This window comes from Adiantum capillus-veneris, chromosome 5 (genome assembly GCF_014529385.1).
Source record: "Adiantum capillus-veneris isolate H3 chromosome 5, ASM1452938v2, whole genome shotgun sequence".
NCBI lineage: Eukaryota > Viridiplantae > Streptophyta > Polypodiopsida > Polypodiales > Pteridaceae > Adiantum > Adiantum capillus-veneris.
Window position 1 is genome coordinate 149,208,242 of NC_140935.1, and position 26,050 is coordinate 149,234,291.

At 40.0% G+C, this 26,050-nt stretch overlaps 2 protein-coding genes across 4 annotated transcripts; both read left to right on the forward strand.

The window, feature by feature from the left end:
- Positions 1–17,498: 17,498 nt before the first annotated feature.
- LOC147458269 (pentatricopeptide repeat-containing protein At4g18520, chloroplastic-like) lies at positions 17,499–19,176 on the forward strand. Its single transcript, XM_086512943.1, has 2 exons — positions 17,499–17,656; positions 17,760–19,176. Exons 1-2 carry the CDS (start codon positions 17,633–17,635, stop codon positions 19,167–19,169), a joined length of 1,434 nt encoding a protein of 477 aa, XP_086369069.1. The 5' UTR covers positions 17,499–17,632; the 3' UTR covers positions 19,170–19,176.
- An 893-nt stretch (positions 19,177–20,069) lies between these two features.
- Positions 20,070–22,154, forward strand: LOC147458270 (putative pentatricopeptide repeat-containing protein At1g77010, mitochondrial). 3 transcript variants are annotated; one of them, XR_015188211.1, is made up of 2 exons: positions 20,070–20,972; positions 21,089–22,154. XR_015188211.1 is itself a non-coding variant. In XM_086512944.1 (2 exons), the coding sequence occupies exon 1, from the start codon at positions 20,077–20,079 to the stop codon at positions 20,479–20,481; it is 405 nt and encodes a 134-aa protein (XP_086369070.1). In that variant the 5' UTR covers positions 20,070–20,076; the 3' UTR covers positions 20,482–20,483; positions 20,633–22,154. The 3 variants fall into 3 exon arrangements, 1 of the variants encoding a protein (XP_086369070.1); XR_015188212.1 differs by having other exon boundaries at positions 21,092–22,154; XM_086512944.1 differs by having other exon boundaries at positions 20,070–20,483; positions 20,633–22,154.
- The last annotated feature ends 3,896 nt before the right edge of the window (positions 22,155–26,050 follow it).

Sequence of the window (26,050 nt, forward strand, 5' to 3'; positions counted from 1 at the left end):
CACGAGAGATAGATAGATAGATTCCATTATCATCCTCGGATGTCAAATATGACCTATGGGACCAAGAAAATGTGTGCAACAGAGGCTCCTCTATCTAAGAGGGTACAATGTATGTAATGGCACATATAGATGTGGTGGGGGGAGAGGCTAGGTGGGGTGATACAACAAAATTGCAACAAATGTTTCTTATGGGGTAGGGGTGGCTAAGGGGGGAGGAGGGGCACGCCGGGTGGTTTTTTGTGTTTGAAACTCCTCAATGATGGCTCTACCACCATGTTAGATGATGTACTTACTTACAGCCCGTCGTGTATGTCGTACCTAAGAGTGCCATGTAGTCCTCTTTGGTCTTGAAGACAAGTCTCCCTTGGTTGGTGTGGAGATCCCGATCTAAAAATTTGATGGTGGGAATGTCGAGCTTGACAAGCTGGATAGCCTTGTTGATCTTGGTTAGGGTAGTGGGAAAATTGTCATTCTCCTCCTACTAGGATGAGGGCAAGCCTACAGTCAATGCAAGAACTTCACAGCAATGATGCTATTTTAGACACTCCTCCACTTTGAAGGGGATGGTGGCAACATTTACTTAGATTTGGGTGGCTAATGAAGCCACATTCTGGGTGAATATGTGCTCTCTACTTCTTTGGCCTTTGCTATGATGCGGTCAATATCTGCTAGCTTGTGAGATTCAAGTGATTGGATGCGCACTTTGAGGGAAGCAAGACGCATTTGGAGTTCTTCATTCTCGTTCTTCAACTCCTTGACTTGGGCTTGGAGGCAGTTGAACGTGTTCGCCCTAGAGGTAACCGCAAATGATCGAGTCCTTCTCAATGTTAAGGATGCATCAGCACTGTTCTTTGACATCATTGGTTTTGGCCATCATTGCTTTGACTCTATATATGGTTTTCTTCTGTCAACAGTGGTCGTTGCGCCCAGGATTGGATTTGCATAGATGCTGCATGACGGGATTTGCAGAGGGAGTCAACAACGGCCGTTAGAGAGGCCTGAGAGGAACATTGGGCTCGGTATTGGATTTGCAAAAGTGAGGGTTTTTGAGTTGATGCTGCATGAATGGATTTGCAAAGGGTGCTTGGGCTCGGGGCTTGGTTTTGCAGAGGTGGTTTATGCAGAGCGAGTTTCTCACCATTGAGCACAGAGTGCTGCGCGAGCCTCTCAAGGTGGAGCATCGAGTTGTAGCTTGACTTTAGGTAGGGCAAAGTAGACGCTAACGCTCCCCACAGGACTGCCCAGCGCCACAGGGGAGCTGGGAGAGCGGAAGGGTCGCAGCTAGGCAAGAGAGAGAGAGAGAGAGAGAGAGAGAGAGAGAGAGAGAGAGAGAGAGAGAGAGAGAGATTATGTTGAACCAACCAACTAGGCAATGAACTAGCTTATTATCAATGGGGTTGGTTATTCTTATGTACTACTTTGGGGTCCATAAGTACCCCTCGAGTAATTTCCCTACCTAGAATCTTGTCAAAAAGGTAACATAAATACCCCGGGGCGGTCACTTTTTAGAATGTGTATGATATCACGTGAGTTAACCGGAGAGGATTATTAAAAGATCAAAATGTATAAAATTGTATACATACAGAGGGGGGTGGGGTTTTTTTAAATAGGTTCACAGTGTAAGTATAGTATGTATATTGAGGTATTATTAATTACCTCTTGAACGCACATGATATAGGGGTCTTTTGATAAGTGTCTGCCCCGAGATAAATACCTAAAGACAAAATAAATACTAGGAACACAAAGATGCCATAACTTTAACAATTTTGTTGCAGACTTGTAGAACGGTTTTGCAAATTTCTTTCTGGAAGTGTGAAACACCAATGAATTCAGCCATGTCCTAAATTCAGCCATCTAAGTTCTTTGGAGCCCCTACGTATACCACCTTAGACAACTTATACATGCATACACACATATGTATGTGTTCGTTTGTGTGTGTTGGGGGTGGGGTGGGGGGGGGGGGGTCCGCTTTTCACCACATCTTATTTAGAGCTAGAGAGGTAGTTAAGAGCTAGAAATACTTAAGTTGAACTAATGACTCCACTCAAGTAGTACATGCACCACATCATCAATTCCTTTGAAACGTGTCTTGCTCCAAACAGGTTTAACCTCATCTTCATCTTTTGATCCTCTATCTTTGGCTATCACATATTGATTGTGTTCGAAGGGATCTTAAATTGGTAGGGTGTCATACGAAATACAATTAATGGACCAAGCACATGTTGCAACAAAAACAACCCAATGTCTAAGATGCTTTTGGTTTTCTCCATTTGTCTTGTGCGAATGGTGTCATATGCGGCCCAATTTTTCTCACAACATCTTGACAAGGAAAAGAACCAAACCTTAAAAAGTACGAGACATGCGCTCTCTCCACCACCACTCAAGTACACTTAAACAATGTATCAAGAACCAATGGATCTTTAAGCATGTCCGATGAATTTTGAGTTCTTTTCTTTGAGAGATGTGTTCAGTGGTGCCCTTGTGAAGAATAATCTCCTAGATCAATCTTCGAGGATGTGGAGGGAAGAAACATTGTAGTTCCTATCCTCCTTGTATCTAGATTGATGTTAACACGAATAGGATGTGGGAATACTTGTTGGGACTACTACATGCTAACAAAGGCTAAGCTACAAATTTCACAAAAAATACATCTTGACTACCACGCCTTTCCAAAAATGCATTGAGCTCTTAGAGATATACTGACCAGGGTGCCCACATGTAAACCCTCTGGCATGACTAAGCACAACTATTGACCTCAAAGAGAGATTATCCCCCTTTGAAGAAGATTTTTCATCCTTGAAACTAGGGGTGGAAATTTCTTCCTGATAGCACTATTTTCTTTTTTTCTTAGTATAAACCAAAACCTAGGCATATGCTCATATGGGCGAAACATGCTAGGATTGTAATCAAATTGACAACCAAAATCTAGCATATCAACAAAACATGCTAGGATTGTAATCAAATTGCCGAAGGGATCTTGGGATAGCATAAAAGACTACCCTATACCAAGATTCTCTAGCAAGAAAAATTTATTGCTCCTAATCCTTAATCAACTTCTTTCAAAAATTGCAAAGCTTCCTCTCAATTCCTTCTCATGAAGTTTACTTTATATTTGGCTTATAAGCCAATTTAGTGCCAGCCACTTGGACTTGCCTATGACACCAAAAAATAATTTTGGTAACCTATGTTTAAGTCCATATTAGGTACACGTGGAGTAAGTCCTAAAGATTGGGGCAAAGAAGAAAGCCATGTGAAATAATCGTGTCACACAATCTTGTGTCTAAAAGGAATCCCAAAAAAACTTCTGCAATCCATAGAAAGGGCACACACATCTTACTACACTTATACCATACAATGCAATGTGAGTTTTGCTTTTTTTTTTTTTTTTTTAAAGCATACAATCCAATCTTCATAAAATCAATTGGAAATTTTGAAAAATGTCACTTGTCTAGGGAAAATTTGTCATTCCATGCCACAGAAAATGCATAATCATAGGATGTTAAGCTAAATTTGTCATCCCATACCACAAAAAATGCATAAAAGGTTGTTGTGGTCCAAATGGTTCGCACAATTGGGCATCCCATACTATCAAAATGCGTAGTTAATTGATTCGAAGTCCAAATATGAAGCCGTCATTGGCAGCAATCCATGGTGAGCAATGTTGCTTGCCTCGCTATTGCTAATACATACTTATAAGTGAAGTGCGTCATGGTACACTTCTTAGATGTATTATTAGCAACCAAATTCAAGCATGAGGATTTGACATCTATTATCATAGGGTACCATATTCCAAAAACATACTATAGGATCTCTCAACATTTAAAACCATCTAGCTCAAAAACCGTACCTACTTACACCCTTTGCCTTGACATTCAAGCCACCAATATGTGGTTCCTTATGACTGAAAATTAGTAGTTACATCCATGCATATGCACATAATGTGCTATTGAACATCAACAAAATCTACCGTACGTGGTTGTTTACATCAAAATCTTTCAGTTGCAAGCACATGTGCAATTCAAATATGGCAATGGGAGACAATCAAGCAAAGTCACATGCTGCCCAAATTTTTGACTCATAAAAGAACTAACTCCAAGCATTTCTATAGAAACTTGCAAAACATGCACATAATTGAATCTGTGGTTTTTGTTGGCTATCGGGAATTTATAATCAGCACACTGCTATTGTGGTTTAAGCCTAAAGATTAAGAGGACAGCGTGAATACTTTTCAACGGCTTATGGAATATCCTTGTAGTGACATATAAGAACAAATGTCATAATCTACTCAGTCCAAATTACCATGACGCGCGTCTGTGTCACAATTGCAAAAGCGACTTCACACAAAATATCAGTTGGAACATGAATTGTGGTACGATTGTCTATGACAACCATAGATCTTATAGCATTGATGTTACAAAGACGGCGAGCTTGTTTCTCATTATTCCTAGGGAATCAAGGTACTGTGGGATGCTTGGAAAAAGTGTTGTCTTGGCTTCTCTAGCAGCAAAGGTGAATCAAAATCAACTCTTGACTCTAGAAAGTGCTCAAAGTAATACTCAAATAGTTGCCTAAGCAATAACGACGTCCTCAAGAGACATGCATTTCCATTGGTATCAGTGTTTAAGGCTAAAGACAATTGCAAGAGCTTACAAAAGGACAAAAGCAAATGCAAGCTTGACAAGTAAAGCATAGAGAGAGAAAGAGAGAGAATTCAACACCAAGTGAGGGCCCTTTTTGGAGCCTATCCCCCATCCAAAAGGAGTTTGTATTATTATAATTCTTCTTCTTCAAAAGAGATTTTGATCTCAATACAATTCGCTAATTGCATTTTTAATTGCACAAATTAAAGAGATAATGAAAGCTCTAAAATTCAACAAAGATGGTTATTAGACTTTTCACTTAAAACATTGTGTTGAACTCAATCCCAAGGCCTTAAACACCTCGCAGGTAATAGGATCTAGGGAGATTAAGCAAGAATTGGAAAGAAGATATGTAATCATTAAGAAGGAGTTACTTTTGTAGTTAATTATGCATAAGCCTGAGCAACCATAGCTATAGAGACTTGTGTGTGTGTGTGTGTGTGTGTGTGTGTGAGAGAGAGAGAGAGAGAGAGAGAGAGAGAGTTTCCCCCCCCCCCCCCCCCCCCCCCCCCCCCGTGCATTGTATATACGCCATCGCTCTAGGGCTAACTTATATTTCCATTGCACACGTAATACACTCTCTATTGTGTGCCTTGAGCTTCCTTCGTCTTCTCCAACCTATGTGTGTTATCTTGCAACCCTAATTCCAACAATTGGTATCAAAGTAGGTTGCATCCTCCCAGGCTTAGTCGCCAGCAGCTCAGCACACATTGTCGTGCTGCTGTGACACGTACATAGTAGGAACAAATGCTACAAGATCTATCTACTTATCGCAAGGGTAACATATTCTTACTTTAATGTCAAAAAGTACTTCGCGAAAAGCGTCAATAGCTGCACCTCTTTAACTTGGGGCAAAAGGCACTAAACCATAAGCCCAAACAATCAAAAACACGCATGTGCTCAATAGATGGCTTTCTATCATGCCATGCTTCATATGGAGTCATAGATTGCAATGCTTTTGTAGGACACCTGTTGAGAAGTGGCACACATGACAGCCTCAAGCCAAAACGAATGTGGTAAAGCTTGACACTTGACCATACATCGTGCCATTTCCGTAAGAGACCTGCTTTTCCACTCAGCAACACCATTTTTTTGAGGCGTATACGACACTATACATTGGTGTTTTATCCCACGACTAGCCAAAAATGCATTAAATTCATGAGACATATACTTCCCCATCGATCGGAACGGAGGGTGCCCATAGTACATTTCGAGACATTTTCAGTCATAGCAAGTAATTGCTTGAAGCACATAAACACTTCGTACTTAGCTTTCAATGGATATACCCATGCATGCCTAGAGTAGTCATCAATGAAAGTCACGAAGTACAAGTGATTTCCCAAGGACGGAGTTTGCATAGGCCCACAAACATCACTATGCACAAGTTGCAATCTGCATGTAGCACAAACTGACCCATCCTTTGGAAACTTAGCACGCTGCATTTCACCCAAAATACAGCCTTCACAAACATGTTTGATAGGTGCTTCAAGAGGCGGCAAAGAAGCAACCATATTAGATTTCTGCAAACGCAACAAACTGGCAAAATTCAAATGCCCAAAACGTGCATGCCACAATTTTACACATGAAACAACCCTTGAATCTGTAACTGCATTTGCAAAATTTTGTCCACACTTGTCATAAAAAGTGAGCTTATACAACCCATGACACAAAAGGCCAGATGCAACAATTTCATCACCAAAACTAAGATCATGAACTGTACATCTGTCATCCACAAATTTGACTACAAGACCAAGTCTACCAAGTGCACATACAGAAAAAAGGTTCTTTTTTATCCTAGGTACATACAATGCATCAACAAGTGTGAAAGAACACCATTTGCAGTAGTAAGCACAATCTTTCCAACTCCTTGAACATGATAAGAGGCATTGTTAGCACAAGTCACCGTATTCCCATGAGGGACAAACTCAATAAAGGTAAATAAATCACAATGTGAGGTAATGTGCTTTGTAGCACCACTATCAAAATACCACACATGTGAATCTGCAACAACTGACATAGCTGCATCATGGACAATAGGATCATAAGTGCACTCTTCACTAAATGCCCATTCTACATCAACACCAGCATCACAATCTCCTTTGACAAAAGACTCTATAATCATTGCACTTGTATTGGACCCTATAGTGGATCTAGTCTCTTTCTTCTTAGCCTCTTTTGCCTTCAATTTGGGAATTGCTTGATCAAGTGATCATTAGCTTTACAAAAATGGCAACGCATCTTCTGTTTGCCCTTATCACCAGAATTACTAGACGAAGTGCTGTCAAACAGAAGCATTAGGAACATAAGTTTTGTCACTCTCAGCAGAACCATAAGAAGTGGTTACATTGTTGTTCCCACCTTTTCTTTGAGCTGCAATAAAATCTCATTCAACTGCACGCTGCCTAGTCCTGTTTTTTTTTTGGAAAGTCACTTGCAATAGCAATGTGCATAATGCATCAAACTTGACAACTTCAGGATTTCCTTGGGTCATAATTCTCCAAGTACTAGTAAAAGTCTGGTAAGTATCTGGAAAAGCATCAAGAACAGTCTGCACAAGTTTCATCATGTAAGATCAGACACGTAGGGTGATTTTCCCCATCCAATCTGCCCTCAACAACAATAAACATCTTGAACACATTTGTGTTGTTGTCAGCCATGGAAAATGCATGCACCTGATGTGAAAACTGCCTGAAATGAGGAGAAACTAAGTGAGATAGCACGTGCTATAGCACAACCCGCAATAGAATGTATGGGATCTGTTATGCAGTAATTGGCACTGACAAAATTCTGCACAAAATGATGAAATTGCATGTGTAGACCTGGCCATAGTGGAAACAGAGGTCGAAATGAGCTCGAAATAAAATTCTGAGCAGACCAAGCTCTACGAGCTATCCCGAATTTTTTGTCGACCTACTGACGCTTGCCAAAGCTCAATTAAATCTGAGAAAATGAGCAGGGTGTTCTAGCGACGCTGTCGACTAAGCCCGAGAGGACGTGACCTGCTCTGATACCAGTTGTTGGAATTAGGGTTGCAGGAAAACACACGAAGCTTGGAGAAGATGAAGGAAGCTCAAGGCACACAACACAGAGTGTATTAATTAGTGTGCAAAAGAAAGATAGATAGCCCTAGAGTGATGGGCATATATACAATGCACGAGGGAAAAGACCTCCTAAAGAGGGAAAAAATGCCCCGGCGGTCCTAGTGTGTTCACACACATCACTACCACATGTATATGACGGTTAGGGTTGGTGCAAATACCAACTTTTTACTATTGGACCCCTCGAAAACCTTATGGAAAAGAATTGAAAATTGTGCATTGCCACACTGACGAGACGATGTAAAGGATGTACATGAAACTTTGTAGGGGCCGATAATGCATCTTACTTCCCACCCCTACAAAGTTTCATGGCCATCACTAACCATCTCGATTGTCAGGGATGGCACAAATATCAATATTCTTCCATTGGACCCCTAGCAAACTCTATGGCAAGAAATTGGGGATTGTGCATCGTCACATTGATGAGTCAGCAATGGATGCCCATGAAACTTTGCAAGGGAAAATAATGCATGCTACTCCCACCCCCTGCAAAGTTTCATGGCCATCACTAATCGTGTCAATGGTCAGGGGCAGCTCAAATGCCAATTTGTTGACATTGGACCCATCGAAGCATATCTTGGCAAAAAATTGGCGATTAAAAGATGGCCAGAAGACTTTTCAAGGATGGGTATTACACCCTGGTCCTTACCCTTGAATAGTTTCATGGCCATCAACGACCATCTTGATGATCAAGGATAGCACAAACACCAATATTTTGTCATTGGACCCTCAGCGAGCCCTATGGCAAAAACTAGAGATAATGCACTGGCACACCAATGAGATGTTCAAGGATCAAAATGAAACTTTCAGAGGTATATAATGCATCCTGCTCCATGTCCTTGTCAATTTTATTGGCCGTTTTGAAGATCAAGGGCTACGCAAATTGCAATTTTTTGTCATTGGGTCCCCAACGAGGCCTATGGTAAAGAAATGGTAATTGTGCAGTGCTAGATTGAGGAGAAGGTAACAGATGGCCATCAAAACTTACAAGGATGGGTAATGCACCCTATTCTTTGCCCCTATCAAGTTTCATGGTGATCGTTGTCCGTCTCGATAGCCAGGGGGCCGACTCAAATACCAATTTTCTACCATTAGGCCCCTAGCGAGCCCCATGGAAAAAAATTACAATGATTCAGTGCCACACCCACGAGACAATAAATGATGGCCTATAAACTTTTTAGGGGTGGGTAATGAATTCTACTCCCTTTCCTTACAATATTTAATGGCCATCGCTAACCATCTCACCAATCACAGGCGGTGCAAATGCCAATTTTTTGCCATTGGGCCCCTAGCAAACCCTATGGCTAAAAATTGGCAAATGTGCATTGCCATATTGACGAGTCGATAATAGATGACCATGAAACTTTGCGGGGGTGGATAGTGGATCCTACTCCCCACCCTCAAAAAAGTTTCATGGCCATCCATGACTGTCTCGATGGTCAGGGGTGGTGCAAACACCAATTATTTTCCATTGGGTCCCTAGCAAACCCTATGGCAAAAAATTGGCGATTGTGCATTGCCACACTAATGAGACCACAACGCATGGCCATGAGACTTTCCAAGGGCTTTTAATGCATCCTTCTTTCTATCTCTGCAAAGTTTCATGGCCATCACTAACCATCTCGACGGTCAAGGACATCACAAACGCCAATTTTCTGTCATTGGGTCTCTAGCAAATCCTATGGCAAAAAATTGGCGATTGTGCATCACCACACTAATGAGTCGGTAGCAAATGGACATTGAACTTTGCAAGGGTAGATAATGCATCCTAATCCCTACTCTTGCAAAGTTTCATGGCCATCCATGATCGTCTCGATGGTCAGGGACCATGCAAATGTCAATTTTTTGGCATTGGGCTCCTAGCAAACCCTATGGAAAAGAATTGGTGATTGTGCACCACCACACTAACAAGACGATAACAAATGGCCATGAGAGATCCACTTGAAGAAATGAGGTGACTACACTGCATCGATGGACTGTTGAAATGCTCCGCAATTGGCGATACCATATAAATCTCACTAAAAGCACCCACTATGGGAGGTGTGAGCTCACCAATGGGTGTCACATCTGTTGGTGGAAGAATTGAAGTCAATGGTGTAGGGACCAAGGAAAGGGATGAAGAAGAATAGCTAAGAAAAAGAGGGAGAGAAGAAGTGTCACCTTCATACGGTGATGCCTGCATGAGAACAACTTCTAAATCCTTGATCGTAGAGAGGGTAATGGGATATAGTGGCACATCCGTACATTACCCCACTCTTGAGTGTTGCTTGCATTCTCCAGAGTTTCATCTATTTTCTTTTGAAAAAGCAATCTCTTCCATGTTACAAACTTTGTGGATGGGATCCTTGTGATTTCTATCCTGCTTTCGAGACCTTCGTGACTGTGAACCCATGCTTAGTTAGGGAAATGAGTGTTAGAATAATTAGTGAATTGAATCAAGGAAGCATGAAGGAATCTAAAACTCACTTGTGCACAAACGAAGTAAACTAAAAAAAAAGGGTTTATAAACAATTGCTCCCTAACGTTATTCTAAAAGGGGTAAACCTTGATAAGAGTACATAAATTCCATTCTACAAAACTAATTTACATAAAATAGTAATTCTCTCGTGAATTATGTGACATAAGTAAAAATAATAAATTTTGAAAAAAATCTAAATGTTTTATCTATCATCCAATAGTATTTTAAATAGATAGATTTTTTATATTAATTTATAATGCTATGAAATAAATAATTATATAAAAAATAGAATTAATTTACTTTTACTAATACTTAAATAACTATCTTGATTTTTTATTGATTTAGATTTAAATTTAAAATTTAATTTACTTTTAGTGATACATTAATATTTTATTGGATTATCTTGACTTTTTCTTAATTTAAATTAAAATTTTAAAAGTTAATTTACTTTAGTGATACTTAAGTCGTTATGTTAAATTATCTTGATTTTTTATTAGTCTAAGTTAATTTTTCTAAAGTTGAATAAATGATGTGGCTGTTGAGGTGGCCATGCACGGATGACACGGTCGTCTATGTGACAGGTGGTGTGGATGATTCATGACATGGATTGCATATGTGGAAAGATGAGGTGGCATATGGGATTTCCTCTTCTAGCATGTCATGTGATGACGTGTCAAAATGGTGACATGGACTGAGTAGGTGGCAAAAAGGTAGATGATGAGTTGGAGAGATAGTGATGTGGCATGCTTGGTGACTTGTGAGGTGGCAAGTGATATGGTAAGCCATGCAGGCTCCACAAACAAGTGGCACATGAGGTGGTGGATGACATGGCATTTAAGGTGAGGTGGCATGCAAGGTGGCACTTGAGTGTGGTGGGTGAGTTGGCAATTAAGGTGACATGGCAAGCCAAGTGTTGAAGTCAAATTTTTGACCGAGGTGATGTGGAAGGTGAGATGAGGTGATGATATGGACTTTTGATGATGTGGATGCCTCCTTGTATAAGGTGGACTAGCCAACTAAGATTGGGGAGTAGGACCAAACCATGGAAGATGGACAAGAGTCAAAATTCCTATGCTTGGCACTTTACCAAACCTAAGGAGGCACACATCAAGTGAATGGTACAAGAGGAGAAAATTGAATATAATGAAAAAGTGTCTTTCCCTAACTCAAGTTGATTCAAAAAAAATTCTATGAGGACCTTGCAATGAAAGTCATAACATACTTTAAAATCAATATGAGTGGCATTGTAAATTATTAATTAGATTTTTCCTAAAAACTCTGTCAAGTTTCTCTAAGGAGTATTTGATATCTTTTGAGCTACATCTAAAAGAAATACATAATTAGATATCTAATTAAAAAAAAAATTGGTTTTTGTTAAATATAAATTATAACAAAGAAAAATAAATAATGATTATGTTGAGATCAAAAAAATTATCAATAAATCAAGTTAGGTTTCATGTCAAGTGAACAATTGATGTGTGAAAGGGCAAGTATAGCAAAGAAGTACATTTTAAGGTATAGGGTATTTGTTCATCAAACACACAATGATATGATAGGGCGTGACAAGCTAAACCAGACTAGTCATTGCATGCTAAAATTTCCATTTTAGTGCGAAAAATTGAAGATTATAACTTTCCATTGTGTTCACAACTATGTGTTTTGTGTGGCTACTAAATCTTGCTTTTTCAAAGGAAGTGCAAGCAAGTCAAATGTACGTAGGAGTGTAAAAAAACTGACTGTTTTTTGGTAGTCCCAGTGGGGGAAATTGTTGAAAGTGGGTACACCTTATGAAGCATACACCCTCCATCCATATTCATATGTATAAAATGCACAAGGTTTTCCATGGGAAAGTGGCACTTTCAAGTTTATATCCAAAAGTGTCTTTACAAGGGAGTTTCTTCATATAGTTTTCCTGCGACTGCTAGAGGATAAGACAAGGGATAAAAAAAATTCAACTTCCCAAGTACCTGAAATCTTGGGGATACATTATATATGAGTCCAAATATTCAAACAAGGACAACTTGGGGTACTTGGTTATAGACACATTGAATCTAGGAAACCTCCCTACATTCAATAATAATTTTTGTCTTCAAATTGATTTCCATGCATCCTAGCTTATCAACATAAATGATATAAATATGTATGGATGGGATGTTGTTTATTTGAACACTTGAGACAAGTGGTGTCATATTCTCTTGTCGAGAATTTTCATCATCCTCTTTTGAAAACAATAACTTTGTGATGAGAGCCTATATCATACATGAAAAAAAAGAAGGAATTTTGGTAGGCACGATAAGCATCTTCCTGCATTGGAGGGAGCTCATCTTAGTGCTATTCAAAAATGCTCATCTACTTTATGCATTCAAACCATCCCTATATACCTAAATATAGAGGCATGAAATTGAATTGTCAAACTTGAGTTTCAAAAGATCTAGTCAATACACAAGAAGCAATAATAATTCTACCTTCATTATTTTACCCTGAAATAATGTGTCTTTGAATGTCAAATTCTCCCCGCTCTCATGAAGGCCCAAGTGATTCTCTTCCCACATAATAAGGCAATGACTACATGCTTTGGATGTAGGTAGAGCACCTTAGGAAAAAAAATAGCGATAACTAATTGTTTTTGTACTAATGAAGGGTTAAATCTAAGCTATGTGAGATCATCGACTCTCAACCTTGCAAAATGCCATAGAACAAGTGCAAGCATATGGTACAATGAATGTTTTTATCTCAAACATGCAGTTTTAATCTCCAATTAGATTCACCAACATACTGAAAGGACTCCTCTTAAATGCCAAGAGAGGGGGGTAGATGGCTCAAATAGGAAAGCCACTTCCTTGAAGATGAGTAGAAATGGGGGCCATGACTTGTTGATTACAACAATCAACATGAAAAAGAAAATGCAAAAAATAAAAAGTGGAAGGAAAACAAGGGGAAATGTTATACAACCCCACTAGCATGATAGGAGATTCTTTATGTTGTAACCTTGATGAAATGAATGGCTATGTTTAGCATGCTTGACCATTATAACATTGATACCTTGTTAGAGGAAAAAGAGTGCAAGAGAGAATCACATCAACTGTTAAATAGAAACTTTAAATACACTACCAAATTGGGAAAAAGCTAAGTAGCTGGGGTTGAGACTCTCTCTCTCTCTCTCTCTCTCTCTCTCTCTCTCTCTCTCTCAAGTGCTCCAACATTATGCACTAAAAGTCAAAGAGGTTCATACCACAACAACTTGAGATTGTTCAATCTCATAGATGTCCCAAGATCACCAAGATACTAGGTAGAGTACAACATAGGGAAATGTGAGAGATTCAAACATGACATGAACAAACTAGACAAAGAGAGATAGAGTAGGTTTTCTCGAGGACTCTTCACTTGCTGACCACCTAAGCAGGTCATTCCACACACCCACTTTGGTACTCGAATGTTAGGCCAAGGGTGAGAGACCAGGAGGGCTAGTTTGAACGGCTCAAGAGTGCCTATATAAAGGCATGGATAGGCGGAGAGTGTAGGTTCAGAGTCCCCCTAGGCTTAGATTGGTATCAAAGCCGTGGAGCTAATTTTAGCAAAAGTCTTGCATGAAGCGGGGCTAATTTGGGAGCTCTTGAGTGAGGTCACCCAATTAGGGTTGAATTTTAAAAAAAAATTATGCAAGGGTCGATACCCCCCCCCCCCCCCCCCCCCCCAGCTTCTCTCCACAATGTAGCTTCAATAAGCTACCAACCCACAATAGCCAAGGCAAGCAAAGGCAAACACAACAATTTAGAAAAAAATCATAAATCCAAGAGTTTTCAAAAGCACGTAGTTCCTCATAGATTTCCAACTATCCAAAATGACAATTACAAAGAGTTGCACCCTACTAGTTGCACGCTGCTAGTTGCACCCTACTAGTTGCACACTTCGACGGGTGTTAAAATTTGGCAAAGTTTGAGATTGGATGGTACTTTAAAAAGTTTCAAAGTCGGTATTGATTAGGAAGGCTAATTGATTTCCTTGGCATTATTATTTGATTTTGCAAGGCGATTTCTTCAAGGTATTTATTAGTTTTGCTTTAGTACATCGTCCGTCATGGATTTTGTGTTTGATTCACTGGACACGGAGTTTCTAGAGAATCACCTTTTTCATTTTGAAATTTCTCCAAGGGTGTCCACTCCTCCTCCCCAAAGTGTGCTTGAAATTTTGGAGGATATTAGTAATTTTCCTGAAGCAAGGAGTATGTCACGCAATATGATCTCCAAAATTTTGATGACCGATTTTGTAAATTGGCAGTTCGAGTCCAATTGCTTGCCAGGTGGAGCAACTTATGGAGCTCATCACCTCTTTCATCTCGAAGGATGTAGTAGCTACCCACGGAAAAAAGTTCTCTAGCAATGTGGCCAAGAACAAACTTTCAACTACAGATTCTAAAAGAGCAAAAGTGCAGAAGTTATGTTTTAACTGCTTGGGGGAGCATTAGAAAAAACATTGTCCCCATGCACTGGATTCATAGGACTTTAATGGATGCGATAAATGAGTTGCCAACCATCTTTACACGCCATCCATTAGGTATATACTTTCTTTGTTATTTGTATAGGATGAAATAGACTAATAGATAGAACATACATAGTCAAGAAATTGCAAAAGTCGCTTTTATTCTTTAATTCTCTAAGGGTTGTCTGCTACATCCATCTGGTGAATCTCTTCATGTTGTTTGGATTTTGTTGTTAACAATTTCTATTGTTCCAATAGGACATGGTACACTTGTTCTTTTGCGAGCACGACCCCTTTAACAACATACAATTTCTCCTACAAATTGCATGATAGGTGAAAGTTTGTAGATCATAAGATAGCTATGAGCACAATAACTTAATGAAGTATTTAAGGTGAAGCAAGGCTTCAATTTTAGGCATCTTGCATAGAAGCTTCCAAATTTTGGAATATGTCATCAACATACAAACTTCAGGAAACTTTGCGACATGCTTGAATACTTTTTCACTCATGGTCGGTATGAACCAGGCCATGAGGGCATGCATAGTTTGTACGATAGCTCTCTACTTCTCAGTATACGTGGCTATGAGTTAGATTCAGCCTAGACGACAAAATCAGATTCCATTGCATTCTCAAGGGAGAGTTTGCTTCTTAATTTCAAGACATTTGGCCACAGAGAGGCAACAAGGTTAGACAATTTCAAATTCTTGTTTTTTTTCTGTCTTTAACCTTTCATTTATAAAATATTTCCCTCCTGTGCAACCAAAGTGCTTGACAGACTTAACAAGAAACAAGTTCAACTTCACTAGTTGATTACAATCACCATTGGACATGGTAGATTGTGTTGGAATATTTTCTTATTTTCACTAATCTTTTCATTTAGTGTTTCATAGGTCAAAGACATATTAAGTATTTTGAGGACGGGTTTTTTTGGTAATGTACCTTCCAGGTTGTACCTTTCAGGCTTGGATAGTGCACTTGACTATGGGTAAGTGGACGCTATATATATGATTTGGTTTCCTTTCATTGCTGAATATGCTTTAATTGAGTTTTTTGAGTAGGATGTATATGCTAATGCTTTCATCCATTTTTCTCTTCAAACACATGACAAGGTCATGTAGGAGCAAATAAATTTAGAGCAGTAGTATACCAGATACATTTTGTGCACCCTATAGTTATGGACCTACATGATTGGTTTCGTTTAGCACATGTTGTCACAAGGGATACAACATGGTCTAGGAACTCATGGATTTTGGTTTAGCCAATGTGGAGCAAGGTTTATGAGGGTCCCTCTCATTCATGTTGTTGAGTGTTTATAGTTACCTCCACATACAAGTACATCTCATACTTGATGGATGTCATTTTTTTGGACATCCTTATATGAGACATATTCCACAGGTAGAAAATATGAGTCTCTGGGACTCACTATGGTGCCTGTTATTTCAATTATGTGTCACAAAAAGTCCCTAGGTGCTGGTCAGATCCATTTATTAGACCATTTTGAACACGTTGTATTAGGAACAATTCTAGTGGCTAGAAATTGTTGGATACTAAGTAAGACTTGTTAATGTTACAAGCATTGTTAAACAACTTTAACAAATGGTTGTTTACACAATTCAAAATGTTAGCATAACATTCATCATAATCACTGGCAATTATAGTCATGAAAAAGCAGGTTCGGATCAGTTTTTGTTAAATGCATGCACACTAGGTGTATGGGCCCTAGTGTTTAGCAAAGGCTGATTGGAGCAGCATGCAAATTCATGAAATTGATAGCATTTCGCACTATATGTGCAATATCTCAATGAGATTACTTGTGGGTCTACTAATCACCAACAGAGGTCAATTGGGTTGATTGTAGACAAATTGACTAAACTTTGTACAATTTATTCAATCCACTATTCCAATCCCTAAAGTTAACCAAGTTGGTTGTTTATAATCTATATTGATTTAAGGATTACTCAAAAATATTGGACGTTATTGTGACCCACTTTTACCAGTCAATTATGACAGACTATTTGTAAATGATTAGGGAGAAACAACTCAATGTCGGTACTACCACTAATCTAGCAATTTACAAGTCTTAGTTTAATGCTAAATGATATGTTAAAGAATTCCAATGAGAATGGTTATTTCTCTAGTTGGAGCTTGCTTACAATAGTGACATGCATGTGACAACTCGTTTACATCTATTTGTGCTTGTGTATAGTTTTCAACCTAGATCACTAGTAACGATGGGGTTGGCAACTGAGAAACTCCACCAAGTCAAGGAATTCCTCCAAGACCACATGGAGATGCTGACTCTTGCTCGACAAGCATGGGATCAGTACAAAAAGTATGTTGATGAGAAACATCAGCACTTTACCTTCATGGACGGGAACGAGGTATTTTTACGTGTGCCAGAGCATTCAAAAAGTAGTGTGAAGACTGAGTCAACACCTAAATTACCTCTGAGTTTTTGTGGGCCCTTTAAAATACTCTAGTGAGTTGAAAAAATGGCTCACAAAGTTCAAACTCTCATTATGTGCGCACTCTCGCATTCATCGGTATTCCATGTAAGTTGTTTACATAAATGCTCGCACAGGGACAACAATGTCATTGATCAAAGGATTTTGGTTGATTTGGACCTTCAACCCAACCACATAAACCTGAGCGTATTCTCAATTATCATGATCTATGTACACCGTTCTCATATGCATCGACAAACATAAATCAAAGTGAAAAGACAACCTGAAGAAGGTGCCACTTAGAAAAACATTAGTGTTTTTCCCCACCCTCCCGTGCTTGTCATGTGGGGCATGTCAATTTGCTTCCCAAATTTGCTTGGCTTCTCCAAGCAAAGATTCTTGGTAAAAGAACATGTGTGCGACCTACTAAACTGGCAGGACCAGCCAATCGAACTATTGAGTTGCATTCACCTTCAAATTTGGCTGTCCAACAATAGCAGAAGTTGTAGCGCTATGGCCGGACGGCGTACACTCAAGGTACTCTCTCTCTCTCTCTCACACACACACACACACACGCACACACGCACAAATTTTCGTGTGTGATGAATAAATCGTACGCACAACTGGTTCGTTTCCACAGAAGACCAACTGCAAATCCCCTGACAAAGTTAGAAAAGAAGGAGTTTACTGTAGGCAATCCAAGCATGGAGAGGAAGATAACAGTAAGGAATGGGAACGAAAGAGTCTTTCCTTTATGGCCAAACTAAAATCGTGTGCCCAGAAGAAGGATTTGGACAAAGGCAGTAGGATCCATGCTGATATTCAAGATAGTGGGTTACTTCAGGAGAACACATACTTAGGGAACGCGTTAGTCAGTATGTATGCCAAATGTGGTGCCCTCACCAAAGCACAACAGGTTCTTGATGAGCTTCCTTTCCGGGATGTGGTCTCTTGGAACGCACTAATTGTAGGATATGCCGGAGATGGACGCGGCAAGGAAGCACTAGGCTGTCTTCAGCAGATGCAAAGTGAGGGCCTCTCCCCAAATGCTATCACCTATGCTTGCACCTTGAAGGCTTGTGGCATTATGCAAGACGCTGACATGGGTCAAAAAATTCATGTTGAGATCGCTAGCCAGGGCTTGCTATCAAAACATGTCAAGCTTGGAAATGCTTTGATTGACATGTACGCTAAATGTGGCGTCCTCACGAAAGCACAAAAAGTTATTGATGAGCTTCCAGTCCGGGATGTTGTCTCTTGGAGTACATTAATCGCAGGATATGTGCAACAAGGGTATGGTCAGGAAGCTTTAGCGTGTTTTGAGCGGATGCGAAGCGAGGATCTCTCTCCAGATGCAATCGCCTATGCTTGCATATTGAAGGCCTGTGGTACTACACAAGAAGTTGACTTGGGCGAAAAAATTCACGATGAGATTGCTAGTCAAGGGTTGCTGGAGAAACATGTTAATCTTGGCAATGCTTTGGTCCATATGTATGCCAAATGTGGTGCCCTCACAAAAGCGCAAACCATTCTTGATGAGCTTCCTGTCCGGGATGTGGTCTCTTGGAACACATTAATTGCAGGATATGCCCAACATGGGCTTGGCAAGGAAGCAGTAGGCTGTCTTCAGCGGATGCGAAGTGAGGGCCTCTCTCCAAATGCTATCACCTATGCTTGCATCTTGAAGGCTTGTGGCATTATTCAAGAAGTTGACATGGGAAAAAAAATTCATAATGAGATTACTAGTCAGGGCTTGTTATCAAAACATGCCATGCTTGGCGATGCTTTGGTTTACATGTATGCCAAATGCGGTGTCCTCACAAAAGCGCAAGAAGTTTTTGATGAGCTTCCTATCCGGGGTCCCGTCTCTTGGAATGCATTGATTGCAGGCTATGCCCAACAAGGCCAGGGCCAAGAAGCTTTGGACTGTTTTCAGCAGATGCGAAGTGAGGGCCTCTCTCCAAATGCAATCACCTACACTTGCTTTTTGAAGGCGTGTGGCGTCATGCAAGACGTTGACATGGGTGAAAAAATTCATGTGAAGTTGTGAGCGAGGCGTTGTTGAGAAAAGAGATTGCACTTGGTAGTGCTTTGGTTGACATGTATCCAATGTGCTATCCTCACGAAAGCACAAAGTTTTTGGTGAGCTTCATGTCTGGGATGTGGCCTCTTGGAATGCAATGATTGTAGGATATGCTCAACAGGGCAAGGTCCTAGAAGCTCTGGGCTGTTTTCATAGGATGCGAAGTGAGGGTCTCTTTCCAGATGTAGTCTCTTAGACGTCCATTATAGGAGGATATGCCCAGCAAGGGCGGCCCAAATTCTTTTCGGTGGATGCAATCAAGGGCACCTCCCCATCTGCAATCACTTTTGTTATTGTGCTCAATGCATGTAGTCACTCAGGTCTAGTGCAAGAGGGCCAAATGCATTTTGATAGCATGAGGGAAAAATATGGAATCATACCAGAGAAAGAGCACTATGCTTGCATGGTTGATCTATTTGGACATGCAAGGCTGTTTGACAAATCTGTGGGAGTAATTAAGCAGATGCCATCGTCTGATTATGCTCGAGTTTGGTTGGCTCTTCTAAGTGCTTGCTGTATAAATGGGGAAATTTGGAGCTTGGAAGATTGGCCTTTTGACCGTGCGGTACAATTAGAGGGATGTAATGCTGCAGCATATATCTCAATGAGTAAGATTTATGCAGCTGCTGGCGTGCAGGAGGAGGCACAAAACATTGAACTCGTGAGGACGCTTGTGGCATTATGCAAGACGCTAACACGGGTCAAAAAATTCACGTTGAGATCACTAGCCAGGGCTTGCTATTAAAACATGCCAAGCTTGGAAATGCTTTGATTGACATGTATGCTAAATGTGGCGTCCTCACGAACGCACAAAAAGTTCTTGATGAGCTTCCGGTCCGGGATGTTGTCTCTTGGAGTACATTAATCACAGGATATGTGCAACAAGGGCATGGTCAAAAGCTTTGAGCAGATGCAAAGCGAGGATCTCTCTCCGGATGCTATCGCCTATGCTTGCACATTGAACGCCTGTGGTACTACACAAGAAGTTGACTTGGGCGAAAAAAATCACGATGAGATTGCTAGTCAAGGGTTGCTGGAGAAACATGTTAATCTTGGCGTCCTCAAAAAAATACAAGAAGTTTTTGATGAGCTTCCTATCCGGGGTCCTGTCTCTTGGAATGCATTGATTGCAGGCTATGCCCAAGAAGGCCAGGGCCAAGAAGCTTTGGACTATTATCAGCAGATGGGAAGTGAGGGCCTCTCTCCAAATGCAATCACCTACGCTTTCTTTTTGAAGGCGTGTGGCGTAATGCTTCTTTGTACATATATGAAGAGTTAATTGTAAGTCAACTGAAAGACCTTCCATCAACTTCTTTGTACATTTATGCAAGTCAATGAAAGTCTGTTATTTTCTGGGGGCCTTGTGAGTGCCTTAGACTGCATAAGCGTGTATGAATGTATTTTGGTTGTATATTTTCAATGTGTTGCAGGTAAGATGAAGGACCTGGATGTGTAGCTTCAGCAATTGATGCTTGCATCTCTGTGATTCAGAAGTCAAAAGACAACTCTCTTATTCAGAGGCAGGAAATTTAAAAGACAAAATATTTCAGATGGTTGATGTGATGATTATGAAGGTCGTTTAATAGTGAGGGACTCACTGTCAAGCTGAAAGGTGATGGGCTCAAATAAATGGAAATCAGCAGCTTACGAAGACGACTATGTATCTATTTGTGTGTGCAGCAGGTTCTCAGGAGAAAGCATGTTGTAAGGTGGAGGTGCTGAGGCTAGGCGATCAGTCTATGGGCACTGTAATTGATGACCTTCGTCTGGGTATGCTCTTGGTTGCTTTGTTGTTTGGTTATGTTCTTCATTGTGTGGCCGTTTTTGTAATGTTCAATTCTTCTGTGAAGTTGGAACATGCACTCAAATTTGCTTTTTGTTCTCAGAAGTACGTGGATGTACAATCATTATCTACTGGTGAAGTAGTCTGCATAGTTGCACCAGCTGAGAATCGCTGGTGTCCACAGGTTTATGGAGTTCACACAACTTTGAAGGAATATCTACATTTTTTATTGCTCAGAAGTTATTTGCAGAGGAATGGTGCTTTGATTTTCATCAGACAGCTTATCTAAGTGATTATGTTCTCATACGAGGTGCTTCGAAGGAGGCACCACCTCAGTTGTCATATACAATGGGCAATTTTAACTTTCTTTTCCCAGAAATTTGGCCTTTCTCTAGAGTAGTTGCCTTCTTGTTCCGTTGGTGCATGTCGGAACATTCGAAAGAGTGCTGGACAGTATGAACCATAGCAGAGTAACTCTTCAATGCCTATGCTCAGTTTACACGCCTGAAGTGTCCACATGCCGAAGAGATTATATCGTGCAGCAGTTATCTTGTTGATTATGATTCAAATATGTTGCTGCAAGTAGTCATGAATAACTGCCGCCAGCCATGCTCAATTTGCGAAGGGGCCAAAGGTAGAATCAACGTGGGTGTTATAAAAAGAGGAGAGGCGGCTACGAGTCCAATATCTGATCTATCAACCCCTTGGGTTGTGATGAATTTGTTCAAACTTGAATTGATGGCAAGTTTCTATTCCTACAGTGAATTCTGGCTGGATGCGAGGAACTGCATTGCTGACCTTGCCTGTGCTCTTGTTGGTTAGAACTAGACTTATGCATATTATGCTTCAAACAGATTCTTCTATTGAAACAACCCCCCCACCCCCGAAAAAAAATCTCTCTCTCTCTCTCTCTCTCTCTCTCTCTCCAGGATCTTCGAGTTAGGATCTTGAGAGATCTCTCAGTATCGTTCCTATTACACAGGCATGCAGGTATATTGAGAGCTTAACATTCCATGTAGTTATGCTCCTCGGTAGCTTAAAGGCAGAGGTAAAGTAATTGGACTACTGCTACGAGAAACCATGTAGGCGATCTGATTCATGTGATTGTTAGTGCAACTCATTGTCGAAATCAGATAAAAGATCATCAGTAAGGAAGGTATGCTGGATGATACACAGAGAGCTGTTGAGTTTTTTGAAATACTTGGAACTCTATTCATTTGGAATTCAGCTTTGCAAGATTTTTAAGTGAATTCTTATTGTTATCAAATGGGACAGAAGTACAAGCATATTCATACCAAGGGTGCCAAAACAATGGAATTTTAGTTTATTTAGTATGTGGTGGAAATATATCTGCTGCTCCATGAAAATTTTGTACAGTCATAAATCCCAACACCAACAAAGAAAGGTCCTCACTTGCATCCATACAAACAAGCAAAACATTTCGTTAAGATTGGATCGTTTTACAGTTGTTGAAATACCCTAATCAGTTATCCACGGCTCCAAAGAGCAAAAAGGTTTAATTACTATACCTAGAGTGTATTCGATGACAAGATAGAATCTAGCCTAATCTGATGGTTACCCATATAAAGCCTCTCAAAGTATTCATGTAAACATCCCATCCATATAGGACACAAGATAAGTTCATGATTCTTGCATGGTAGTATGGAGGATAAGACCATAGACTTACCATTACTTCGAACCTTATTAGTATCGAGATGCAACATAGTGCCATTTTCACAATTTTCATTTTCCACAGAATTTTCTATTGTAAAGTAAGATCTGCCAACCATTAGTAGAGATAACTCAACCTATTTTGATTTACTCCAATTCTAAGATATAAACTTTCAAATGAGTATCAACACATTCTAGGTTTTAGAAAAAAGCAATTTAGAGCAGCATAAGTAACCATCAAATGTTAAATCAATTGTAATGCTGAAGAACAGTTGTTCCGCACAAAGATTTACTTTAATATCCATTGATATGGTTAAGTATGCCATATTATACCATCACAAAGGTTGACCTTACTCTATATGCATCATATACCAACAAAGTTCTTAGGTCAGAAGATCAAACACTGCAAAGAAGGTTATAGGGCATACAATTGTGTGTACATGTGAGTTTTACCACCCCCTCCGTGTTGACAACCTAGTAACCAAACCAGCTACACAAATGTGTTCTATTCAATACCAATTTTTTAATTGATTCCTTTATGCAAGAAAAATAACCCAGCCTTAGAATAGACACTTTGCAAGCAAGATCAACCACTCTATATACATGGATTTACCCAACACAAGCTCTATCCACCAAAAGAGGAGCATTGCACTATAAGTTTGAGGCCGGCAAACATTGGAAGCCCAAGCAAGAATACTTGCTGCTGCATGTAATCAGGTAAAATTATCCTGGTAAATAACAAACCATGTAAATGTGATCAAGTTTGTTGCATTTCTATCAGTACCAAATACCCTCTGTAAAATCTACCAAAGCGCCCAGTCAGAGAAAAAAGGGCAATACAGTATATTTTTAAGAAATATTTAATACTTGAGGTAGAGTAAGTGAATCCCAAACTAAGCATTTAAGAGTTCCAAAACAAATCTTTTGGGAATAAAAGATAATATAGGGCCATGACTAATAGACATCATACTGCCTTACCCTTACAACTTATTAGAAGGTTGCTAGTTGTATATGCTATAAAGTCTTTCAAAACTCCCAACAACCTCCTACTTTAAAGACAATGTGCCTTTAAGCGGGTTATGGAAAATTTTCAAAGGGTAGACTATTTGCTACTAGATATCAAGGTTATCATCTTTGTGCATCTTGAAAAGCTCTATGCAATTGTCCTCAAACACCTCATAAATGAAGTGATACCTCACATCAATGTGATTTTTCTTCTCATGAAATAGTGGACTCTAGGATAACGCTCTAACTATCGCAATGCAAAATTGAAACCTTTGCCATTGACACCCAAATCTCCCACTAGATGTGTGTGCCATATAGCTTCTTTGCTGGCATCTAACACAGAAATATGCTCTGCTTATGCGAAAGAGTGAGACTTACAATTTTACAAACAAATCTGCTATGAAAGCACACCAGGAAATTAAAGACATAGCTTAACATAGGCCTTTGTTTTCCACATTCCCTCAATTTATATCCATGTAGCCAACTACGCATGAGTCTTTGTCTCCAAAGCAAACACACAACTCTCTTGTACCATTCAAAAAACTCATCAAGTGTATATGGTGTTACTTTGATCTACAAGTGGCAACATGAGTTGGACCTCTCAACCTTATCGACACTCTTTGAAGGAAAATTAGAACTGGTAAGGTTTTGGCATCTTGATCATCTTTGGAATTTAGAGCACCTACTACAAAATCTTGCAATCAAATTGCTAGCAAGGTCACATAGGCAAAGGGGAGTGCTCAAAGGCCCAAAAGACCTTATTTTTATGCTTCAAACTTAACACAGGTGTTTTGATGGATTATGTCAGTGATGTAAGGGTAGAGACCTTGTACATGTGACTACCTTTTGGAAAGGATTGTTTGTGCATATGCAAATGCTATGATATGGTTGGACTCATGTGTTATGTTTCTCATGACACCATGTTATGGTTTCTCATGTGCGTATACAAAATGCTATGATATGGTTGGAGTCATGTGTTATGTTTCTCATGACAACATCGATACGAGATAGGCCACCAACAACGCATTAGATGAAAGGGTCGATGACCTTTGGATCGAGGGTGTTTCCTAGATCTTCTTTTTGTTAGGTTCATCTACATAGCTAGTACGTTGAGGATTGAATGACCTACACGGCTAGTGCATCAGGGATCTTGCCTTGGCTTAGCCTAAACACCCGGTGTGGTACCAAAGAGGTGTGGCACCTAAAATAGTATGGTTGTTGTTAATATCCTAGTATACAGACTTCACCACAAGTGTATTGAGGGTGTGTGGGAGGCATCGTAGCTACTCTGTGTGCTTGAGGGGGATGTACAAGGGCCATTGTGGGCACACAAAAGTAGTTGAATAGGCATCGCATGCTGTTTCAACCCCCTCTTGGGAGCGTAGGTAGTTGCAGGTGAGAATAGCTCACATACATAGGTTTGACGTTTGTAGCTCCCACTCTCACAAAGGTGTTGCGCAAGCAATGTTGGGTTTTCCCTCACCATCATGCACATATATACTTGCGCAAAGAGGAGGCAGCATTGGCATCCGTTGGCCATCATTGGTTCTCTATAACTTCATTTGTAGCTCTCTACAACTTCATCCCCAACTCTCATAGCTCTCTCATGAGCTGATATGGTCCGCAGTTGTCCCATACAATATCCTTGAGGATTTTGGACACCTTGAGAACATTCCGAATTGATTGTCATGGATTTGTGGTGTAGCCTCATACGCACACATAGGTATTTAGACTCGCGTCGACTTCAAATCAACATCGACACGTAGGTACAAGATTGCAGGGGGGGACATTGTCTTGCTCCATATATGTTTTTAGAGGTGTACTTTTGGCCTCTCTACATGTTTTAGAGAGTGGATTTTCATTGTCATACACGCTGCAATAGTAATGCATGACACTTGTGGCTTACTTTGAGATTGGATCTCACTTCTACATACATATAGCATGTTCATCTTAACACACGGGACAATTATGAGTTTCTTGCAGGTTACATGTGTACTTCTTGCAGCTTTATCCGCACTTGGTTTAATAGGTTTTGCATCAGTCTACTTTCTCAGTGGGAGGTTATGTGTCAACAAATTTCATTTTTAATGTACTTAAATGAATTTTCTCCCTCTAGAGAGAAAATAAAAATAGTAGAAGACAATGGGCAGAGGAATGTGTTCGTGAACCAAAGAGTTCCAAAATTTGAATGCATTTTTCAATCCCTATCCACAATATTTGAACCTCTTCTATAAGTGGTGCTAGATAAATATCAATCTTCTGTACCTTGTTTTTTCATGGAACAATTAGTGACAATAGAAGATGGCCCTTCTGCCAGCGTAATTTGATGCAGATTCAATCGGGATTTTGTGGGATGAAAACGGGATGTTTATGAGTCCAAAAGAGACCA

Bases quoted from the DNA above. Each gene is read 5' to 3' on its own strand.
- LOC147458269 (XM_086512943.1), top strand. From the start codon at position 17,633: ATGGCCGGACGGCGTACACTCAAG. The intron at 17,657-17,759 runs GTACTCTCTCTC...TCGTTTCCACAG, and splicing joins CCGGACGGCGTACACTCAAG to AAGACCAACTGCAAATCCCC.
- LOC147458270 (XM_086512944.1), top strand. From the start codon at position 20,077: ATGTGCAACAAGGGCATGGTCAAAAGCTTTGAGCAGATGCAAAGCGAG.